The sequence below is a fragment of the Columba livia genome, chromosome 1 (genome assembly GCF_036013475.1).
Source record: "Columba livia isolate bColLiv1 breed racing homer chromosome 1, bColLiv1.pat.W.v2, whole genome shotgun sequence".
NCBI lineage: Eukaryota > Metazoa > Chordata > Aves > Columbiformes > Columbidae > Columba > Columba livia.
Window position 1 is genome coordinate 28,003,425 of NC_088602.1, and position 23,018 is coordinate 28,026,442.

The following is a 23,018-nucleotide window of genomic DNA, read 5'->3' on the forward strand; positions in this document are numbered from 1 at the left end:
AATAATTAAAAAAATCACCTACATAGAAAATGTTAAATACTTAAAACCTAGTAAACCTACAAGTACCTGAGTAAAAGGTCTTGTTACGTCTAGAGTCAGTCAGTCCTGACAAGAAGTGACTCTCCTGATATTTAAATAAATAGTTTCATCATTCAATTCAGTTTTGAGGTCCTCAACAAAAAAGAAATATTAACTGACTGAAGTGAATTAGTGAAGCCCATCAAGGTGACTGGGGACTGGACCACATAATGTACAAGGACAGGCTGAGGGAGCTGAGTTTGTTCAGCCTAGAGAAGAGTACACTAATGGGGGATATTAGTGCTGTCATTCACAAATAATTTGAGCCAGTTTTGTCCTAGAGGTACACATTTGAATGACATGAAGTAATGGTTGCACATTGTCATGTGAGATATTCCAGCTGATACCAGGAAAAAAGCTCACAAGTGGCTAGACACAGGTTGCTGTGAGTGGTGGTGGAATATCCATCCCTGGAGAATTTAAGATTTGACTGGACAAGGACCTGAGCAATCTGATCTGCCCTTGTGGTTAACCTGTGTTAAGCAGTAGTCTGGACTAAATGGCCTTGAGTGGTCATCATGTGCATTAGCCTTTTTTCCAGCTGAAGATGTGTTCCAGCTTTGCTCAGGACTATTTTCCTCTTGTGCACTTTATTAGTCACTACTGGTTATGCACTTTTTCATCTTGCTGTCCATACTATCCTTTTTACATGTCAATTTGTATTAACTGTTTAATTTTTACACAACATTTTTGGATCAAATTTAGACGAGGATGCACAGTGTACTGCCGCCTCTATGATCACTTCATCTGAAGTGCCTTGCTGTACCATTAGTATGGATGTACATTGTGCTAAGTACTGACAAGACTGTAGACTCCCATACATCCCACCAGCAGTTTGCTGACCACAAATGTTCGCAGTTTGCACAGTTCCCAAGCATCCATATTTTCTATAGATTCACATACTCTGACAGTATAAACTCCTCTGAGAGAAAGGATGAGAAATGCATTGTTAAAGAGGTCCAGTAAGGCTGCATTCCTGCTCCAGGCACTATTCTGAACAACGTAATTACAATGAACATTTAAAGATGCCCATAAAAGAGCAGAAAACTCTTTCCCTAAACATATTTCCCTAAAAAATGTTCTTTTTGCTGCAGCCACCCCCAACAGCTGACAAGGATCTTTTATCCATATCTACAGAGTACCAACTTTGTCTGGCTGTTGGCTTTCTCCTCTGAATTTTGTAGCATTCACTGCTGAGCCAAATGCCCACTGTGAGGACATGTAGCATGATCACTGCTAGGTTTGAGGCTAGAGTTTAGGCCAGAAGAACAGGCATGGGAAGTCTATAGGCATCAAAATGATTCTTACATGGGCTGCAGTCAAGGCACACAAAGGGTGAGGTCAGGTCTTATGTGATTTCCTCTTTGCATCGCTGTTGTCACGCTCAGAGCATGATGACTCAGCAACTGAATGGAGAATTTGATGTTGGAAAATATTGTTCTTCCTCACCTTTTTTCACAAGATTGCGTTCTTGTTTTTCCTGTTCCCTTATGATGGATTCCCAAATATAGGAAACAAGCCTATGTTTCTGTAGTGTGAAGCATCTGGCATGTTTGGGAGATCTGAATCAATGGCTCATAAGAAGAACAAATTAATTTTCCTTACCAGCAAAACTTGTTTCTTATTTGTTCCAGTGCAAGAACAGGAGATTCTGATTCTTCTTCCCAAGCAATTTTCCCACAACTGCTTTTTAAAGCTATAACATTAGCATTGTTAAACTGACTTATTGTTCCATGAATAATCACCACATACTGTAACACCACTTGTGTAATCATCTAATCATGTAAAAGACAAAATTAATGCAGAAGTTTCCTTAAGAGACTTTTAAAATGTAAAATCGATAGTCTCCATGGAAATGCAGTCCAATACAGGTTTTTTTCCTTTGAGCCTCCTACTCTAGTGACACTTTTAATATGTGCTAATTATGCACAGCCTTTTATTACATAGTACCTGGTAAATGCTAATTACTGTTTGATTGTTGGAAATGTTAGATTGTTGTGGACAATCATGAAACTTTTTAAGTTCTATGAAATACACTCATGCTGAAATTCATGTTGATAAGAAGCCTGGAAAGTAGAGTTCCTCTTTCTTAATTTTAAGGGAGATAGCTATTAAAATGCAAATTGCAGACAGAGCTATTTGAATTAAGAAAAAGACAAACAAAGAAATATATTGTTTAAAAAGTTAATAGTTTTGACATGCTGTGGCTGCTGCAGGATAACCTTTGCTTTAGGAAAAGGGTTTACTTGGTTATGTTTCTAATTTCAGAGAAAAAATGTAGCCCTAGAACCACATTAGTTTTGTCTCAGACTTCAACATTTTTCATCTACATGCAGAAAACACAAAGATATATACCTATGTACCTCAGATTTATTCTCCCTTGAATAATTCAAGAGTGCTGTGTTAGTCTTTGTAAGGATACTGCATAACTGTATAGTTTGTAGAAGTGGGATAATAGACTAAATTGTGGCTTGGAAACTAACCGTAGCTTGTTGATAAAGACTTGAAAAAACTACTTTATCAAAAGATGAGTTGACCAAAGTTCATATGTGTGTGAATATGAAAACAGCATGTTTTGGCTGAGATTCATTCCTAACAAACAAACAACAAAAAAGCTGAAATAGACACACTCATCACACGCTGTGAGCTGAACTGTCCTGTGGAGATGTGTCTGTCTCCTTCAACGACAGAGAGAATTTAGGTACCTTATTAATTGCCTGAGATTACCACGGATGGGCTAAGGCACTGCAGCAACCAAAGTCTGAAAGCTAAACCCAGAAAACATGCAACTGGAACTACAGGAAACCACTAGTTAGGAACCGCTAGAGATCAGTGTGTAAATACATTGTTTTGGATGCAAGACATTTTGGAAGGTATCGTTTCTTTGAAGATTACAGTTTAGATTAACCACAAGCTATCTGACCACATGGTATTTCTTGATCTTCATTCCTCCTCATAAAAATTTGTTTATTCAAGCAGTTCCCTTGACTTGACATGTCTTGCTTGCAGAGGAAGGGCTTATTTAGCACAAGCAGTACTGCTGTAATCTGGCTGTATGAGTCTATGCTGCAAATATTAATGCTACTTTTAGGAATGATAATCATATTGATAGTCATAATTCTCAGGGTTAATAGCTTCTTCAAAAAAGTGTTTTGGGATGCTAAGTTAGTTAAACCCTTTCATAAGCAAACAACAGTGTCAGAGGTTGGGGGCGATGGAAGTTCTTCCTTTTCCCACTGCGCATTTTCTGGAGAGGACTAAGTCACCAAAATTTTAGAACTGCCTTTAGCTGTAACTAGCCCTTGCCCTTCTAAAATTGTGCCTTTTTCTCCAGCCTCTAATTTATTTTTTTAAAGAGAAGGGTTAATTATAAAACCCACTTTGGTGTGTGAAGATCTATTTGTCAGCCACACATTTGCTTTTATTATTCTTCGGCCTCAGAATACTGTGAAATCTGGATAGATACTGACCACCTACTACTTTGGAAGGCTGGACAGAAACGCTATTACACTAATATCTCCTCTGGGCATGGGATAGCACAGAAGAGCCCCCTGATCCTCCTCAGCATTGTAGAATCTATTTCTAAGGAAGTAATGTATCAAACTAATTGTTTTTATATTGGTTACTTATTTCTTGATGGTATAAAACTGGGAAAACTTACTGGAGGAATTTTTTTTTAATAATTAAATGTGACTCACCCACTGAAGTCAGTTTAACTTGTCTGTAGGAAATGTCAGTTGAAGCCATCTGTCGGATTGATTAATTCATTTCCAATAATTCTAGATATTGGCTTTTTTAATGTTAGTAGCAATATTTACCCAGTGAAGGACAACACACCTTACAGTGAAGGCTGGTGGTGTGTTATCCTGTACTATCATGGGGGAAATCTCAGAAAGCAGTTCATCTGTGGAAGGCAGGTCCTTCTGAGAGGTTCCTGACAAGTAAGTGCACACAGGGTTTTCAGTCACACATGCTTGTTTGCTTAAATTAAAGACAGATGAAGCCCTGCCTCCTGCTTCCCACAGTGCTCTTCTGAGGAACATATAGAGGAATAGCCACTGACTCATTCTCTGTAATATCAGGCACTGCCAGTTGGTGTAGTATAATTTCAACACTGCATTGCAAATTATACATGATTGATGATGCCAAAAACCTTGTCAGTTTGGTTGCTCTAAGCAAAAAGCCAGGTGTTTGGGAAAAGTTGCAAAAGTGAATAGAAACAGCACCTTAATGGAAACTCTGGGAGAAGTGATAGTATCAAACCCTCACCAAATAATTTCGGAAAAGTTTGTGTATAAACTTGCCCATGTGATGTGAACTTAAATGAAGATATCAAACTTAAATTCTTGAAGCTAAGGCTACTAAGTCTCTTTCTACAGTTTAAGTTGGGTCAAGGTCAAGTATATTTGGCATGACCTGGTCCAACTTGTGTTGGTTCCTAAAAATAAGAAACAGGGAAAAGACACAACACAACAAGAGAGATACCATCTAGTAGGGGAGGCAGGAAAAGGTATGGAGGACCTAAAATGTCCAATACAATAGGACTGAGCTATCACACAGGAACTTATTTAAGGCAGACATAATCCACACAAAATAGACTTTCAATAATCCCAGATTGAAATTTTTATTTTAATCTATCAGGACAGAGTGGTAACCTTTTCCTCATTTTAAAAATGCTAGGGGATTTTCTTATTCTTTCTGATATAAAATATTTTGTTTGAAGTTGAGTGATAAGTTCTTACCACAGAAAAAGTATTCTGCATGCATATTTTAATGAAAATACTCACTTGACAATGCTGGTCGGCAATATTTGCAATAGGTGGGTCTGCCATTTTAGCAAGATGCATACTTTTGGTAACAAAGATTAGTGATAACACTCCAGAAATGACACTGTGCCACATTCTAATGCATTAAAAATAACTACTGTGGCAAATGGACCCTTTTGTAAAAATAGACTAACAAAACAAAAAAAAAATCAACACTTAGAAGAATCAGAACAATTTCTGGCCTGGAGAAAATAGATATTAAGAAGAATATCAATATGTATGTTTCAGGGCACTGCTTAATCCCAGGAAGGAACCCTTGATATTTTTTGTTTTCCCTCACTGTTACATATCAGGTGGTGACACACTGAGTTTTTAAATTCTTCCCATTTTGTCTACTGCTCTTTTTAGGTGCTGGAGGAGATGGACGATTTGCCTGTTTTAGTAGCTCAAGAATTTATGACGGAACTCTCTACTGTATCTTCCTGCCTTAGGAATGCTTGGCAAAACCACAGGGGTCAAAACACTTTTCACTGTATTTTCTTTAGTAATACATTTACCCAGGACCCACGGTAATATCATCCACTCGACGATGGTTGGTGGCGGTCCCTGCATGCTCAAGTCTGACCTGTCAATGTGCTGCGAGGCAAGCAATAGCAGGAACAGAAAAGTCAAGTAGGATGCAGTGTGGCAGATAAATTTGATAAATGGCTTTCTGATGAACAGCCCTAATGGGCTTTTGGGAGCTATCAGGTAGCACACAGAGAAGACCGGGAAAAGGAGTCCTATCACAACACAGGTCAACATCTTCACGGCCCAGTGTCGCCTCCTCCATCCAGGGAACTCATCGTACCAGCGCGATGCGAGCAGCTGCTGGCAGTTGGGCTGAGCAACAAACTACAGAGAGAAGAAAGGAAGATGGTTAGTTCCTTGTTACCTCTGTGAAGTTATTCCCATGCTATGTACGTTGCAATCAGTAACTTTCGGATAGAGATTAAAAACCAAAGCAAAGTCTGTGCAACACCACTCATACTGATAACACCAGTATGACAGGGCTGGGTTAGCCTGCCCTTCCTTCAATGCAAAAAAAAAAAAAAGTACAAAGCTATCACTATTAACTTTTCACAATATAGCTTGACTGCTCTGTCAGTTGAGTACTACCAAAAGCCAACAGACTGGTAAACACATGTACCTCGAAAGCTGATTTCAAACTGCAAAACAAATTCACAATCACTTACATTATTCAACAATCAGCATTTGTAGAGAATTCACAGAATCTGAGGTGGAAGTCACTATGAAAATGAAAAGCATGACTGAGATCTGTAAACAGCGAAACCAAACTCCACATCCATGAGCAAACTATTCTCAGTCTGTTCCCTGCTAATTCTCTCAAAATCAGGCTTACATGCTTTTACACTGACACTGACAAAACTGTTACAGATACATTTCATAGAGCTTGCACAATATGAACTAAGCACCGATGCTTCACTAATCCTTGTCATAATATAAATTCCTATCCCGTACAACAGTTTATGGTCTGTTTCCATGATGTGATTTTGGTTTTTAAAATATGATCTTAAAACTGATTTTCACCAAAAAAACCCAAAACCCAGTAAATACTTCATATTTTTCAGATATATTTTCAAAGAAGTTTTAACTATATTCCAGGGTCTTAATTCAGATTTTCATTTCATCACTAGATCCTATTTTCCCTATTTTTTTTTTTTACAAAGGGATACAGAGTAGCAGTATACTAGACATAGGAGATATACAATTGAAGAAATATATGCATCAAAGAGAGCCAGTCATTGCATTTTATTTAAAAGGAAAAAAAAAATTAATTAAAGTTTTTCCTTGCATCACACACATGCATATATATATATATACACATTGGATTAAATAATTAGCTGAAGACTTAATAAATCTACACAGAAACTTCTTTATCTTATTAAATAACAAAATTGCTAATTTACACCAAATAATTTCAGATTTGAATTATAATCAGATGCACCTAGTTTTAGATTTTACATTATTTTGATAATACTTATAACCACAGGAGCCAGGTTCATTTGGGGGTGAATAACAGGTAACTTCTTAAACAGTTTCTGAAATCATTGGTATTACCACTGGGAGAAAATGTCATTAAGTGTGGAATGAAACAAGATTCAGCATGTATCTTTCTATATATGTTTGGATTCTGTCAGAAATGTTAACCTGCGCCAAATTCAAACCTGGTGTATGTTAATGAAATACCAATGTCCTTAGCAGAGACATATTTGCCTACTAGACACCAGAACTGAAGCTGCCCCTGACTGTTGTGAAAGACAAGATAATTTACTCACATCACAAGCATCTTGAAAATAGCCTTAAAGAAGAGTAACAGTGTTCTCTCCTGTTAGGAAAAGTGCATTCGCATGGTTTCAGGCTGTTTGTTTCAAGATAGAAATGCATGCAATAACACTGCACGTAATCAGAGAAGATGGTTTCTAACTTATGGTTTTGTCAAGTTTTTAACAAGGGTCTCCCTATAAAATTTTTCACCTCAGTTTGCTTGCACAGGTACAGATTAGTGTTTTGCCTGACTAGTGAAAAAATATGACTCGTGCACTAATTCCTGAGTAAACTTTCTTTTTTTCTTTTTGCCAGATCCATGTTTGTTTCCCCTTCTTCATAATATCTTCCCATTATGTACCATCTCACCTGAAAGTAATCATTTCCTAAGTCTTGCCTGTGTCCCCTTTCTCAAGACCTTTTGGCCACTCTCATCGTGTTGGAGACTCCAGTGAAGGAACAACTTCCAGTGGCTAGCAGTGGTGGTAGATGAAGGCTCCTGCTCCTTGTCAAGCATGGCTAAAAAGGAATATACTTCCCTTGCTGTAATGTGGAGGAAATTAAGTAAAAGAAGGGGTTTTTTTCCAGTGTTCAACAAGTGCTGGGCTGCCCTGTAGGGAAGACCAGAACAGATGCAGAGGTACCTCATGCCAGGAGGAGATGCTTGCTGATGGCATCATCTGGAGGGTGCTCTGCACTTGGTGGGCAGTAGCTGCTTAGTTCTAATCCTTAAACAGATTAATATGCAAAATAATCAATGTTAATATGAAAAGAATTTCTGAGCGGGCTTGAAAAACTGTTTTTTGTTTCCTAATACCCATACTAGATTTAGTCATGTTATGACTGTATTGGTAAGGTGTTATGTCTTAAGGACAAGGACTGCTTTCTGCGGCACAAAAGGTTTATCTGAAAGTGCAGAAAATTTAAAATCCTGGACACTGAAGAGTCAATTTTTTAAATTGTAATTTTTAAATAAATTATCTCACATACTTTTATTCAAATTCTGAGTGTGACAGGACAGCTTTAGTACTGGTTGAATCCCCTGACTGTAGGAGAAAATTAGCACAGAAGACACATTTTATGTGGCTAGAGTTAGGGAGAGCACCATCAGTAATGTACTTTCAATAGCTTACTAGACAGAAAACATATAAGAAGAAACTAATAATGCAGTATGGAGCAAGTATATAGAACACTCTGTCAGCATTTTAAGAGTTGTATGTTTAGGAAAGCAGTTCTAGTAATACAGGTAAAGGTCTATAGCAGAAACCACAACAGTGTCTACAGGTAAAATACCGCGTTTCTGAGAGGTCCAGATATCCAGCTTCACGCTGACATTTTTATCTAATAATACTGTTGGCAAGGTTGGTTAACAATATCCTGAAGAAACAAAACAATCTATCTCTTCACTGAAGTTCTGAGCTTTGTTGGCCATATAACATGCACTATGAAACACTCCACAGTGTCTTCTTCAAACAAGTGGAAAATTACCCTAAATCTCTCACTGACACTTCTTTTACAGTTATGCTTTCCTGCTTCACTTATCAAAAAATTGTATTACATTATTAAAAATGTACAAATTAATTTTCACATATTTGACTACATGCTCAGTTTTTGTGGTTGAGAGACCATCATCATATGCTGTGAAATATATTCAGTAGTGATATTATATTCTTATTATATTAGCTGAATAATGAGGGAAGTTCTTGAATGGAGAACAGCTGGGGAACCCTGATGGCAAGAAAAATGCACTCAATGGTGACCCTATAGACTTGTTCCTCAGCTGCCCAAAGATGAGGAACTTGTTATCGCACACTGCATCTCCCTTCTTGTCCAGAAGAAATGAGGGGAAGATGTTGTGTATGCACCCCCTGTCCTCAAGTGTAATAAGTATTTGAGTGCATGCAGGAACGGGGGGTAGGACAGCCATCCTGGGACTCACAGTGTAAATCATAGGTCACATATGGTTATACAGGTCAAGTAAGTTTATCTGTGATTAATATATTTTATCACTGATCCTGTATGCTTATTTCAATAGACTTTTTGATTTATCCACTAAAATGCCCATGTCTATACATTTAAAAAAAAAAAAGTAAAGAAAAAAAATCTTCGTGGCAAAATTCTCTGGTCAAATGAGTTTTATAACCTATTGTAAACCTTTTTATTAGAAAGGAAGAGTAGAAGTAGATGGAAAAAATACTTGCTCCAAGTAATAAGACAATTCCTGTATAAATGGATGAGATCACATCTAGGATGATCAAAGAGTAAAATAGTCATGTAAGTCCTCTGCTGAACTGGCAGCTAAGAATCTGCTTTTTTAATGTTTTACACAAATATTTTACAACCACCAGAAATAGAAATACTCTGTGACATTAATTTGCCAGTTCTGCATTGCTGATGCCAAAATATTTTCCCTGTAGTATAATTTTTTTTCTTTAATTGGATATATTACATTCTGAGGTATTCAAAGTATCTTTTGTACTGTCAGTATTATGTTGTATGTTATTTGACTTTGACATTGTCTCCATATAATTAGCAATCAGCAAGTTTATATTTTCACATTACAATGGCTTCCAATAGCTTCCAGCAGTTTGTAATTATGTGAGAGATTTTGCTGTAATGATTAATCCTGGTTGCACATCTTTAGCTCTTTCACAGAGTCTGCCCATCTGAAAATGTTTTGGTATTCATTCTCTTAGTAGTCATGCTGTGAATTGGCTCTTTCCTGAGACTGGTAAAAATCAGAAATTATTCACAGTGCTAGCAAAAATAATCTGGTATAAATAATAGCAGAGCTTGATTCTAGTGATATCCAAGCATATACACAGCCCTGCATTTCATTTTCACTGCTGATTAAATCTGATCTTTAGTTTTACTATAACAGATATTCTTCAGTCAATGGAAATGCAGAAGAAATAATACAAGTGATACTATTAACTACATATTGTCTTTATATAATAATACTTTTATAAAAATAATAATTACTATAAAGAATATAATTTTACAGTGGCACAATATTACTTTAAGTATTTACTTAATTGTATTAGGAAATATGCAAAGATATCAAAACCCTCTACTTGTAATAACGTGCTCATTTTTACACTTACAAAGCAGTATAACAAAATATGAGGCCCAAATTAAATTCTCATTCTGAGATCAGTGGGTGGTTTAGTATATATTACATAGAAAAATAATGTGATTTTTCATCTAGACATGGAAGCTGTCAAATGAAAGTGATTTCTTTTTTGATTTATATAAAATGAGTTATGCTGTGATTCAAAGAACTATCCCTGATAGAGGATTAATGTAGAGATTAATGTTAAAGATCTTTTAGGAGGGAGGAAGCAAAAGAAAACTATTATAATAAATTTTCTTGGTAACACTTTCATGGTCAGATTCTCTGTTGTGCTGTTTTGTAAGGCCATTACAGCCAAGCTGGTAGGAAATATTAGCTCTGAGGTCTCTTACTTTCTCACACATATTTTCCTATGATTGTGCTACAGTTCAACAAGAGTGAAAACCAATTACTTTTTATTTGTCTAGAACATTTTACTTTTCATATTTTACATATTTTCCCAGATATTTAATGAAAATCCAAGCTTTTCTAATTATTTACCTTCAAATTTAGATGTCAAAATTCTCTATCTACTGGTGCTTGACACTAATGACAGATTCAAGTCCCAGCCTCATTAAATAGACTTCTAAATTTAGTAGGTTGTTTCTCACTGCATATTCTTTTCTATATCTTTCCACAAATATTATATTTGTGGATTTTGGCACTTACTCTGTGAGGACTGGTTCATTAAGACAACCTTTAATTGCAGTTTAAGTGCCTCAACATTATTGACTGGATCAGCACTACATTTTCCTCTCTAAAAGCTAGGGACCATGTTCTGGACTCCTTTGGGTACAGTTATACTGTCTGTTTTCTGACTCAGGCCAGAAGCCCTGATTCCTCTGTCAACTACTATGAATCTTCTCATGTCCATCCCATCTAAGTCTAGTGCCGACTGGAGCAGACTGTAATTATAATAATGATTCTTGCTGGACCCAAACCACTGGGTCAACTTTTCCTCAGCTCTGCCTGCAGCTATGTCATTAGGGGAATGAGCCAGCTCATTTGGAATCAGAGCTCCAGAGCACACCGGTTTTTAAATCACAAGGACAACCTGCTTTAGATTAGGCCATTACAGCGAAACAAATTCGCAGCATAGAGGCCTTCATCATAAAATCCAGAGTTTACACTGCTTTCACCAAGAATAGAATACAATGGCAGTTTTAAAAAATTGTAATTGCTCTATTGTTTAACTTAAATATGAGGAAGAAGAAAACAAAATAAAAGGAAAACACAAAAGCAAAATCTTAAATGCTTCATTAAAAGGATTAATGAACATTATTATACAAACAATGGCATTGCAGTTTTTATTTTTAACATTTTAAGTTTCTGGTTTGCTTCATCAACAAAAGCAGAAGCTCTTAATTCAATTCACTGCTCCTTCTCAGTAAAATGAATCAGCACAGAAAAAACTATTAAATATCTATTAAATAAATCAAGACTTATCTGTAACTCCAGTGTTTCTGATCAGTTACACAGAAAAGGCAACGGCAACTGCAACTAGGATGCAATTCTTAGGAACCAGCTATGCATGAATAACCTTGTTAAACTTGCCAGTGGCAAAGTGAATCAGTTCTTGGACTTTGGGATGAGTGTGTAAAATAGCTCCAGACTTCAGAACTGAGATGCTGGTATAATACTTCTAGTTCGCACTCCAGACAGGTATTAGACTCACCACAATTCAAAACTTTTTTGTAGGGAAAAACAATTAAAGAATCCCTGTAAGCATGTTTAGAGATAATACAATACAAACTTGCCTCTGTTATATTGGATCCCTGTTTTCACACAACTAGCTGGCATATTTCCATGCAGAGCTAACAAAAAAATAAGTATTTATATGAAAAATCCTACACTTGGAAGAGAATAGCCCTCTGCAACAGTACAGGCTGGAATTCACTGTCTAGGAAGTAATTTTGCAGAGAAGATTTGGGAACTCTAGTAAAGAAGAAACTGAAAATGCCTGGTCTCATGTAGTGAAAAAAAAAGAGTCTGGTAGCAGTAGCTAAAGTACAGCCAGCATGTCAAGGAAGGTCATAATTCTTCCCTCTTTGGCATTTGTGTGACTACATCGGGAGTTCTGTGTTCTGTTTTGGGTCCCCCACTACAACAGAAGTTCAGCAAGTTCAACTGGGCACCTCCAAGAGGTTACTGGGCTGGATCCCACGATGTACAGGGCGAGAAGAAGAGAGCTGGATGTGCTTAGCCTCAAAGAGAGATGAATCATGGTGAGGACTCGCTGTCTCACACAAATGAAAGGGAGGTTATGGAGAAAAGCAGGCTTTTCTCAGGAGTACAATGAAAATATGAGGATGGTCTCAAGCTGCATCAAGGGAAATTCTGGTTTGACCTCAGGAAAATATTCTTCCCTACAAGACTAGTTAAGCACTGACATAGGTTGTCCAGGTGAGATGCAGAATCTCCATCCTTGTAAATATTCAAAACTTGTCTGGGCAAGTTCCTTAGGAAACTGATTTAACATCAAAGTTAGCCGGCTTCTGAGCAGGAGGTCAGACAAGATGATTTTGAGAGGTATCTTTCAACTAAGTATTTTTTATGATCCAATATACTGACTGCATTAAGCCAAGTAGTGTTTTCTGGGGAAACAAAATCCTTAGTAAGAATCACATTACTTGTGTTTACAGGTTTGAATTTATTTATTTAGCTTTCAACTACTTTTCTAGCAATACAAGGTATTACTAAGAACCTTTTCACCATTGGTTATTCCCCTTGAAAAGAGGCAGAGTCTTTCTCATATCATTGAACAATATTGTTGCCAAACAACACATAAAACTATTTCAATTGTTTCAAACACTTGTGCTGTAATAATCTGTTCATCATGTGGGGGAAAAGACATAATAGCCAAAATATCTGCTTAGATCTCTGTCACTTCAATCCTATTATTCCCCATGCAGTCTTCAGATACCTCTGATAACAAGTTTGCTGTCTGCACCAATAGTTTCTACAAAATAAACTAACTGATAACAGAACAGAAATAGTGGTTGATCATTCTCCCAGTATTCATTCTAACTCTGAATAAATCAAGACTATAAACACATTTTATTTATAATCTCAAATGTTCTTGTTGCTTTTATGTGGCCAAAATCAATACAATACTCTAAATTCTTTATATATTAAGACAGGTAGTGATACCATGCACTGTTCATGGCATACAGTTCCTCTAAATCATGCTATTGACTCAAACTGACTTGGAAACAAATAGCCACTTATATAAAGAATAGCCTGTTGTCAGTCCCAGGGGCTGTAAAAAGAATAAAACAAACAAACAAACAAACAAACAAAACCAACTCCGCATATCTGAACCAGTCAGCAATTACCAGTAGAATTTTTCTTACATCCAGGCTGGTTTTGTGTTCTGTATTGGTAAGGCTTCTTAGCATTAACTGGTCAGCCAGAAGAGGTTGGGATTTTAGTTAGTCACAATCCCACTGTATGGCAGAATCAATAATTTCCCTCACATCCAGTTCATTGTACCATTTGTCTACTTTTTGTAGCTACTGTTTCGCCAGAAGGAAAAGTTACGAATTAATAAACCAGTCTTTCAAAATTCATGAGGGAGTTGAAAATATGTTTAAAGCAACTGAAGCACAGAATGCAGTGTGAGTTTAATTGGAGAAAAATTATCTGGGAAAAGCTCCGAGTGAGGGATGAGTAGGAAAGGGACTAGAAAAGCTAGATTCTTCCCCTGGGCATTGCTTGCTCATCTGAGAATTTCTGCTGGCATCACTGGAGACTACCCTTTTCCTCCTTTGTGCAGTTTGTTGCCAAAACACGAAACAAGGTAGTGAGGCATCCTTAGCTTCAGTTTTCCCTCTTGAATGTCCTTTTGGATTTGAGCAGGGTATTGAGCTGTTTGGAAGAAACATGACTACAAAATTTTTTCTTCCTTATTTTCTCCATTTTCAGGCTATTTCTGTGAAAATAAACCTTCCTGGAGCTGTAACACTTTGTCATGTTATGTGATTTTTTTCTGTAAAAACAATAGTAATCCCCTTCCATTAGCACCATGCAAATTGAGGTTTTATTCTGTTTGCTCAGTTTTATGAGGTGCCATCCTGCATCCTGATGTGAAAAATGGATATGAGCTCAACTGTTCTTTACTCCAAGCTTATGCTGTTCCAGCCAAGTGATAAAAGAACCAACAACAGATCTCCAAGGTTTTCCACTTTCTTTAGAACTGGCTGTTTATTATGCGAAGATTGTATGGAATTGAAGGTGCCAAAGTTCCCCAAAATCAGTGTGAATCCAGTTTTTTGGAAAGCATAACACTCGTTTGAAGGCTGACTGAACACAGAATTAGAGGGATAAGGGAAAAATAAAAAACACAGACTGATTACAAACGCATTCAGACTAAATAAAGCAATAAACTGCATATTTTTCTCTTGAACATTCTCTATTAACATGTTGTAGGGAGGTCTGGCTTTACAGTTTCATTAAGACTTAGGAACAGAATGTATATAGTAAGTCAGTCTGCTTTTCTTTCTCTTCAAATACTTGAATGCTTTTCATCTTTGTTTAACATGCCTGGTGTTTATCTGGGAATGTTAAAGGCTAAGAAATCAGATTAATCACCTAGTTCCTGCATAAAGACTAAGCTCAAATGATAGATCTTTGGCAGTGATGCTCATTGACCACTATTCTGAGACAAAATGCGTGTGACCCTGTAGCAGATGCATCAATTATAACAGTCAAGTACGGCCTTCATGAACCTTCCTCCTGGCCTTCAGAGATGATGTTTTTCAATTTTTTCATTATATGTACGATTCACCTTTCTTCCCAGTTTTGCCCTAAATGAGTTCAGAGGCACTGCTCTTGAATGGCTGACTGATAATCACCATGGGCAGCTTCTGTGGTTTAAACACAAAATATGAACTTTGGAAAGAACTGCAGGGAGTGTAATTGTTTGCTCAAAACCGCTGCTCTCCAAAAGCTCCTTTATACTTCAGAATAGGTTGTGGTTGAAGAAAATAACCTTCTCTTGTGAACAGACCTAAGAAATACTGTTCTTTCCCATAATGGGAAGATACCTACAATATCTGTTAATGGAATTCTGTGTACACAGCATCTTCCAGCCTGAAGAAATCGTGACAGTCCTTGGGTAGTTCTTTGTCCTTACACAGCTCTGCCATTTGTGGCAAAACATTAGAGTTTGCTACCTCAAATGAAAAACTGGAGCTATTCTCACTGTTCTTGTACACAGAGGTGTGTGAACACTGCCAGTTTCTTTCATGGTGAAGAACCAGAGCACTGAAGGAACAAATGAAGAGCCTGTTTTACTTTAGTTTTACATATGCATCACCTTCAGGGATGTTCAGGTTATACCTACACTGAAGAAATCAAACAGTGGCTGAATTTGAGCCCCGGACTCCAGTCACCCCCACTACCTATTTGTTCTTGTTTGGTTCCATTTCTCACATCTCTTGCCACCTCTACACAAGGCAAATCTGCAACTTGCTGTAGCCTGTTTGCATAAAAATCCCTTGGCATCTCTAAGCCCTAGGGTCAGGCTATGGTTTGCTTTCATTTATCAGTACAGACAACATATCAAAGACCTTGCACAATATTTTACTGATTTATGTCATACATTTCTGTGTTAGACTGGTGCTTCTAAAATTCATTGCATGCTCCTAGAAAATGGATAACTCAGAAGATGTTTTTGTTTGCCCAACTTCCATAGTTATTTCTTATGCAGATGAAGTAGAACACATTGGCTTATAGTTCCAGGTCAAGGAATATATTTTATTTAAAATGTGTAGGAAAATGATAATTTGCAAAAAGCTAGAGGTGGAAGAGGCATATGTGGAATGATATAAGCAAAGGCTGTGTTTCAGTCCCTGAAGGTTTGAGGCTACATTCTTCCTTGACAAATCACAAACAATTTGTTCACTGACAGAAAAATATACTCCATGGGCTGTTGTCGCTGCCTGCATGACATGCATGCCCTAGCTTCTGCTCTAGCAAGTCAGAAAGGGTACATTTCTAAGAAGAAGCTGTTCTTTAATCCTTGTGAAAGATAGCTTACTGATACTCTGAAGGAATATTTTCTTCTGCTTCCTTTGCACTCTTCTGTGGTATTAAGCAGATGTATCTTGATCATATACATAAAACCATGATTCCCTAAACTGAAATTCAAGAATCAGCCCCTGGTTATAATTAAAGAAACTTATTGTATCATCAGAGGTAAGTGAATACGGAGAAAAAACCCAAGCAAACTTACAGAAACAGAGGTTCCTATGTGATGTGCAATTTAAATTTAGATTGCACATGTACTTTTCACATACCCCGCACTTATGCATAACATACAGACTTTAACAAAATTGGCCAGCTAAGTACTTCTGCCTTGACCCACAGGCAGGCTGGGTGATGCCTCCTGAGCTAGAGTCATGTTCAGTATCTGTTTTTCTCCACAACATCCAGCCTGCAGCTGTAAAGGTCTCATGCTCATACCATCAAATACGTTAATCAGGGAAGTAAGACCTCTTCTTTACCAAATGTCCCTCTCAAATTTACTCCTGAAATACACCCTTGCTGAGGTGATGGTGTCAAGACTCCCATTCCTCCCTATTACTACGGCTGCCCAGTTGGGTCCAACCCAACAGAGGCTGTAGCACTCCTGACTCCAGCCTCCACCACCACAGTTGTGATTTCTTCAGCATCCAAACACCTCAGTGAAAGGCAGAGAGAACAGCAGCCAAAATAATCTATACTTGGTAACTGAACTATAATGTCAACTAAATTACTCTGTAATTGTATGAGGAAACAGTGGCAGAACCCCTAAGTTTTAACTGTGAGCTCCTTCAGTGCTTCATTTCAGAACTTCAAAGATAATGTCACATCAGGGTTTTTTTCGTGGGGAATTTTAGAAACCCCAACAAGAGATCTGACACAGCAAACCCTTAATTCTCTAACCTCACAAAGGCAAAAACTCACCTCCCATTTTGAAAAGAAGACTCGATGGCAGATGTATCTCACTACTGCTTTGGGGAAATGTTTTTATAAAGTACTGACTCTGTGAGACTTGTCCCAAAATCCAGCTTTTCCATTGAAATTGAGGGATGGTAGAAGCAAAAGGACCCAAGGCTGAGATAATAATATTTATGTTTGTATTGGAAGAATATTTATATTGGCAGTGTTATGACTATGGTCAATTTATATTAGTTGCATTTGTTAAGGAAGGAAAGTAGAAAGAAGGGAAATTCTTTGCTTTAATTTTCCTGTTGAAAATTACAAAATAATTGTCACCTAAATGTTTTGAGATAGCAACATCATATATGTTGACAAGTTGGTAAAGGAAAAATAATTCACAATTGCTAATAGTCCATTGTTTTAATTTTGTTGTTGTTGTTATATTTAATCTTATTGCTAAGTATTTGTGTTTTATTATAGGGGAAAAAATAAATTGAACATTTTCATATTCTATCTTCTGACTTAATAAATTATCTTATACTGATCTAGCCCTTGCCTTCATTAATAATTTGAGAATTCATGCTTCTTGGTTATTTCAAACCTATTGAACTATACGCAAAGTTAAATATCCCTGGAATATAGCTATGATATTAATAACAACAGGAATATTCTTTCTATACCCTTAAAAGCATTCAAGGGTTAAGAAAATACAAAAACATTGCTCTAGTTATACTTCCAGATGAAATGCCAGGGCATATACCAGCAAACATGTATGAGAAAGACTAACAAAGTCAGATTTCTTAATACCACAGGAGAGAGGCAAGTATCTGTCATCCTCTGTACACTTGACAACTTCACAGACACTTCCAAGCACTCAGTGAATATGGCTCCTCAGTTCCTGTCATTGGATCACAGGATAATTCAGGGTGGAAGTGACCTCAGGAGGTCTCTTGTCCAATCACTTGCTCAAACCAGGGCCACCTCTGAGACCAGACTGGGGTGCTCAGGGCTTTATCCAGTTAAGTCTTGAAAATCACCAAGGATGGAGATAGCACAACACATCTAGAAAACCTGTTCCACTGCCTGACTGTCCACGTGGGGAAAGTTTTTTTCTTTATATCCACTCCAAACTTGCATTCTTGCAACTGATGCCCGTTGTTTATTGTCCTTCTACTGTGCACCATGTAAAGAGCCTGGCTCCACATCCTCAATGACTTCCTTGTAGTCACTGAGGGGGTGATGCTGGTTCCATCTGAAGTCATCTCTGCTGCAGGCTGTATCTGCCCTGCTCCCTCCATTTCTTCTCAGAGGGCAAGTGCTCCAGCCCCACACCATCTCCAGTTTATCTATGCATCTTTTGCACTGAAGGACCCGAACCTGGATGCAGTACCCAGATGTGGTTGAATGAGTGCTGATTAGAGGGTGACAATCACTTACCTCACTTACGCTATGTTCCTGTTAATATAGCCCAAGTTATTGTTAGCCTTCTTTGCTGCTGGCCCTTGTTGAGCTGAAGGTGCTTGCACCTCCAGCTCCTTTTCTGCATTGCTGCCAGGCAGTCAGTCCCCAGCCTGTGTCACTGCAGGAGCTTCTTTCTTCCCAAGTTCAAGACTTTGCATTTGTCCTTGTTGATTTTCACTAGGCTCCTGTCATCCTCTTCCTCCAGCCTGTCTTGGTCTCTCTAAATGGCAGCCCTGCCTTGGGCATATCAGCTCGTCCCTCTAACTTAGTGTCTTCTCCAAACTTTTCTAAGAGTGGACTCCTCCATCTTCTCCAGGCCACTGATAAATTCAGGCCAGTACAGATCTTTGCTGAACTGCAGCTTTCACCTGTGAGTGTGACCTATTAACCACAGCCCTCTGAATATGATCAGCCAAACAGTATTTACCCATCTTGTTCTTCCATCTCAACTGTAACGTTCTAACTTGGATACAACAATATAGTGAGAAATAACGTTGAAAGCCTTTCTACATTTAAGGTCAATGACATCTCTTGCACCACAGATGTAGTTAGTGTCCAAGTGGTGTTTCTGTGGTCAGGTACGTTTACTCTAACTGAAAAAGCTGCAACTGAAAAGCCAGCCAACTTCAAACCAATATAGCCTTAAGTATTGATAAGGTCCTGTTTAATCATCATTTGCACACTGGAATTTGCATTGATTATACCTGAAAGATCTGTCACTGAAAACTAAAAGTGCTCCTACTTCCTGACTACTTTTGCCAAGGTTCAGGACAGAGCAAAGAGCAAATTTTCACAGCCAGGTTAGGAAGACCTAACCTTAACTTACTGGAATGAAAATGACCTGTCTTTGTTCAAGTGTGATTATGCCTTTAATGTGACTTGACTAATGCATTTGTATTGAGAATAGGGTTATAGGCAGTGAAATGAAATACTTATTCAGTGTCCTCTGCATATCTGATTGAATAGCATCTTGACAGTGCTAACTGCTTAAGTTGCTGTGTTTCTTTGCTTCCTCTCTGTTCTCTCCTGACACAATGAATCCATAATATGTCCCTGTGGTAAACTTGGTTTCTCTCTGAACTGACCTGCTAAGGCAGACCCTTAGATCACACGGTGCATTAGAAGGGCAGCTGCATCTTGGACTGCCAAAGGGATTCCTGTAAACACGTTCATCTATGTCAGCTTAAGGGGCTCTTCCAGTTCTCAGAACAACAGAACACCAAAACTGTAAAAATTATCTTATTCCTACTATTATCTACCTTCCAGAAATTACATGCTCTTCTTCAAGTATTCTGCCTTCTTTTTAGCCTGTACAACACATCTAGTTATCCCATGTCTCCTCTGCAATAAGTTTAAGCAAGATAAGTAGTGAAAAAAAATGATTTTCCTCTTAGATGGCCTGAGTTGCTGTCTGGAGATGTCTGTCTCTTTCCATAGACTATGAAGGCACTCAAGGCTAGGCTGCTGACATAGGTACCTCAGTTAAATACCTGAGGTTATGTGGAATGAGTCAGGGACTGATAGCACAAGCAGACCACAGGAAAGGCTACTTCTACATTCTTTCTGCATGCTATTAAGAGGGCAGAAAAAAAAGTCCAGAACTTGAACTGATTTTATTGATAGTGTGTCAAACCTTTTTTACCTTCTGTTACAGTGTCAGCTTGTCTTAATGTCAAATGCCGCATAATTGAGTCATGTCTTTTTGTGAACCGTAACAGCGCTGCTAATGAAGCCCTTACAGTTAGCTATTTAGAACAACTTCTAATTTAAATGACTACATTACCCTGATAATCAAATATTATTATCTTTTCTGTACAACAGGCAGAGTAAAACACTTCCTTTACCTCTCCATCCACCTAAAAATTAATGAGGTAGATCCTGTATTTGTAGACCTTTAGCAATTTCTACCTGCTGAAGACATGCATTGGTCTTTCTCTCTCACAAATGTTAAGGACCTCACATTTTCACATCGTTATTCAGGAAAGAAACACAGTCAAAACATAAAAGCGATGATTTGATGTAATAAAGAACGTGCCGGAGGATGTTCAGCTCAGGATTTTTTTCATTTTTTATACATATGCATTCACCTTTGGTTTTCTCCTCCAAACATTCTGTACAATTCTTCCTTATTAAGTCCTTGCTTGTTTGCAAGTGTTCACCAGCAACTGAGCCTATTCTCTCCTTAGCAGAAGAGTTTTCACTTTCTTAAAATCTTTCATCAAAATGTCTTATTTCTGCAAAGTATCACAACACCAGTTTCTTTAGCCTTTTGCCTTGCTAAAACTTTACATCTTTCATTAGAGGAGTATCTGATATGAGTACAATAATGGAACAGAAAATATCAAATTACCATGGCAGGACCTGAATTAAAGCTGAAAAACAATAATTATAAAAATAATAAAACACCCTATTTGAAGATTCTACAGAGATTACAGAATTTAAGCCAAAAATGAAACTAAAACCTGAGTGGAAATACTAATAGATTCATTGTTTCAGGGAAGAACAGAGAGGAGGCAAAGAAACACATCAATTTAAGCAGTTAGCGCTGTCAAGATGCTATTCAATCACATATGCAGAGGACAGGGAAATTTGCCCCTACACAATGGACACATAGTTGTATGGAGCTGGTCAAGAATAGTGGCAAGTCACTGGATAGTAAAGAAAATAAACAGTGCTTACCAAATCACACCACTGTATTATTCTCTAAGAACCACTGCCAGTTGCTATTGTGGATGGTATTGAGAAGCAAGTGACAGTATAAAATAGCGATGACAGAAGGCATTTTCTTTCCTATGCTATCACTAGAAGATGGCAGCATTTCAGAGAAACTCTGAATATTGCAAAACCACACAGCCAAGTTGAAATAAATTCCATTATAACTTTATCTATAGAAATTGTGGTTTAAGACAGCCATCAGGATCTCTGTTAACCAGCCAAAGATAGCTCCAAATGGCAAATAATCTCATTTTAGATTATATGAAGACAATAATATTCTGGAAGTATCTATTCCGTTCCATGAATGACTACCACGGACTAGGGATCCAGCTTGAGGCTGAAACACCTAAATTCAGACACATGTAAGTAGTGTGCATTATTTAGCTAAGTTTCCATCATCAGTGACTATCTAGTTAATACAGTTGATGTATCCTAGGAAAAAATTTGTTACGTCTGGCAATACAATTCAGTTACCTACATACAGACATCTAGTGCTGTTTTAGATGTCCTGAGGTTTTGTGGCCTCTGGTTCCTGGTCTGGAAGGGCACATATCCCTTGTAGGTATTGTGCTATATCTACCAGCTCTGTTTATTCATCTCAGGTAGTTTTGGTTATCTCAAATAACACTAGACACTTGTGCCTAGGAAACTAAGTTGATCCCTGGTACCTGTTCAGCTGAAACATATTGTAGGACCCATTTACTGTAAATTAGTGAGCTTAACAGGAGCTCACACACGTAGCTCACTTGAAAACTACAGGTAGACCTTAAAAAGATTTCAATTCCTACATTTCTCATACCATTTGACATGCCCAAGTATGTCTGAGACATCTGCACAAGACTGAGATTTATGACACAGGAAATCATGGAGTCATAGAACACCAGGTTGGAAGGGACCACAAGGATCATCTGCTCCAACCTTTCTTGGCAAAAGCACAGTCTAGACAAGCATCCTGTCCAGCTAAATCTTAAAAGTGTCTAATGTTGGGAAGTCCACCAATAATCTCCCTGGAGAGATTATTCCAATAGCTCATTGTGAAAAACTTCCCTCTTGTGTCCAGTCAGAATCTCCCTAGGAGTAACTAGTACCTATTAACCCCCAGTCTTTTCTATGTGACTCCCTGTAAAAAGGGAGTCCCCATCTGTTATGTAGCCACCCGTTAAATACTGGAACATGGCGATGAGGTCCCGCCTAAGCTTTCTTTTCTCAAGGTTGAACAAGCGCAGTTGTCTCACCCTTTCCTCATATGGCAGCTTCCCAGTCCTTTGATCATCTTTGCAGTCCTCCTCTGGACTCTCTTCAGCCTATCTACATGTTGTATAAAGGAAAACTGTTGATCATTCGAATCCCTGACATGCTTTCTGATTTGGAATGTACAAGTCAGGATGAGTCTGCAATCTCAGTTCTTTGTCCCAGGCTTCCTAAGCGTTTGTCTAAGCATGAAAAGAGAAAACTGAAAGCAGTTACATATCAGATAAGTAGATTAGAACCTGAGTGTATCTTCAAAGCACAACTTGTAGCACACATAGTTTACTAAATGGTCTGCTTCCACTACTGTGAGACCAAATTTAATGCAAAATTAAAACAGCATTGAGAAAAAAACATGTTTTCAGTTATCTCCTCTGTTCATTGTA

At 37.8% G+C, this 23,018-nt stretch overlaps 1 protein-coding gene across 4 annotated transcripts in view; it reads right to left on the reverse strand.

Moving 5' to 3' along the window:
* TRPC4 (transient receptor potential cation channel subfamily C member 4) overlaps positions 1–23,018 on the reverse strand; it is a 152,189-nt gene that overhangs the window by 38,077 nt on the left and 91,094 nt on the right. For 3 of the 4 annotated variants that reach the window (XM_005501865.4, XM_065052368.1, XM_021286884.2), the window contains exon 4: positions 5,402–5,738. In XM_005501865.4, the coding sequence (XP_005501922.2) occupies positions 5,402–5,738 (337 nt within the window). Of the gene's footprint in view, positions 1–5,401; positions 5,739–23,018 lie in introns of those variants that run through there. The other variant, XM_065052385.1, reaches the window with a different exon arrangement.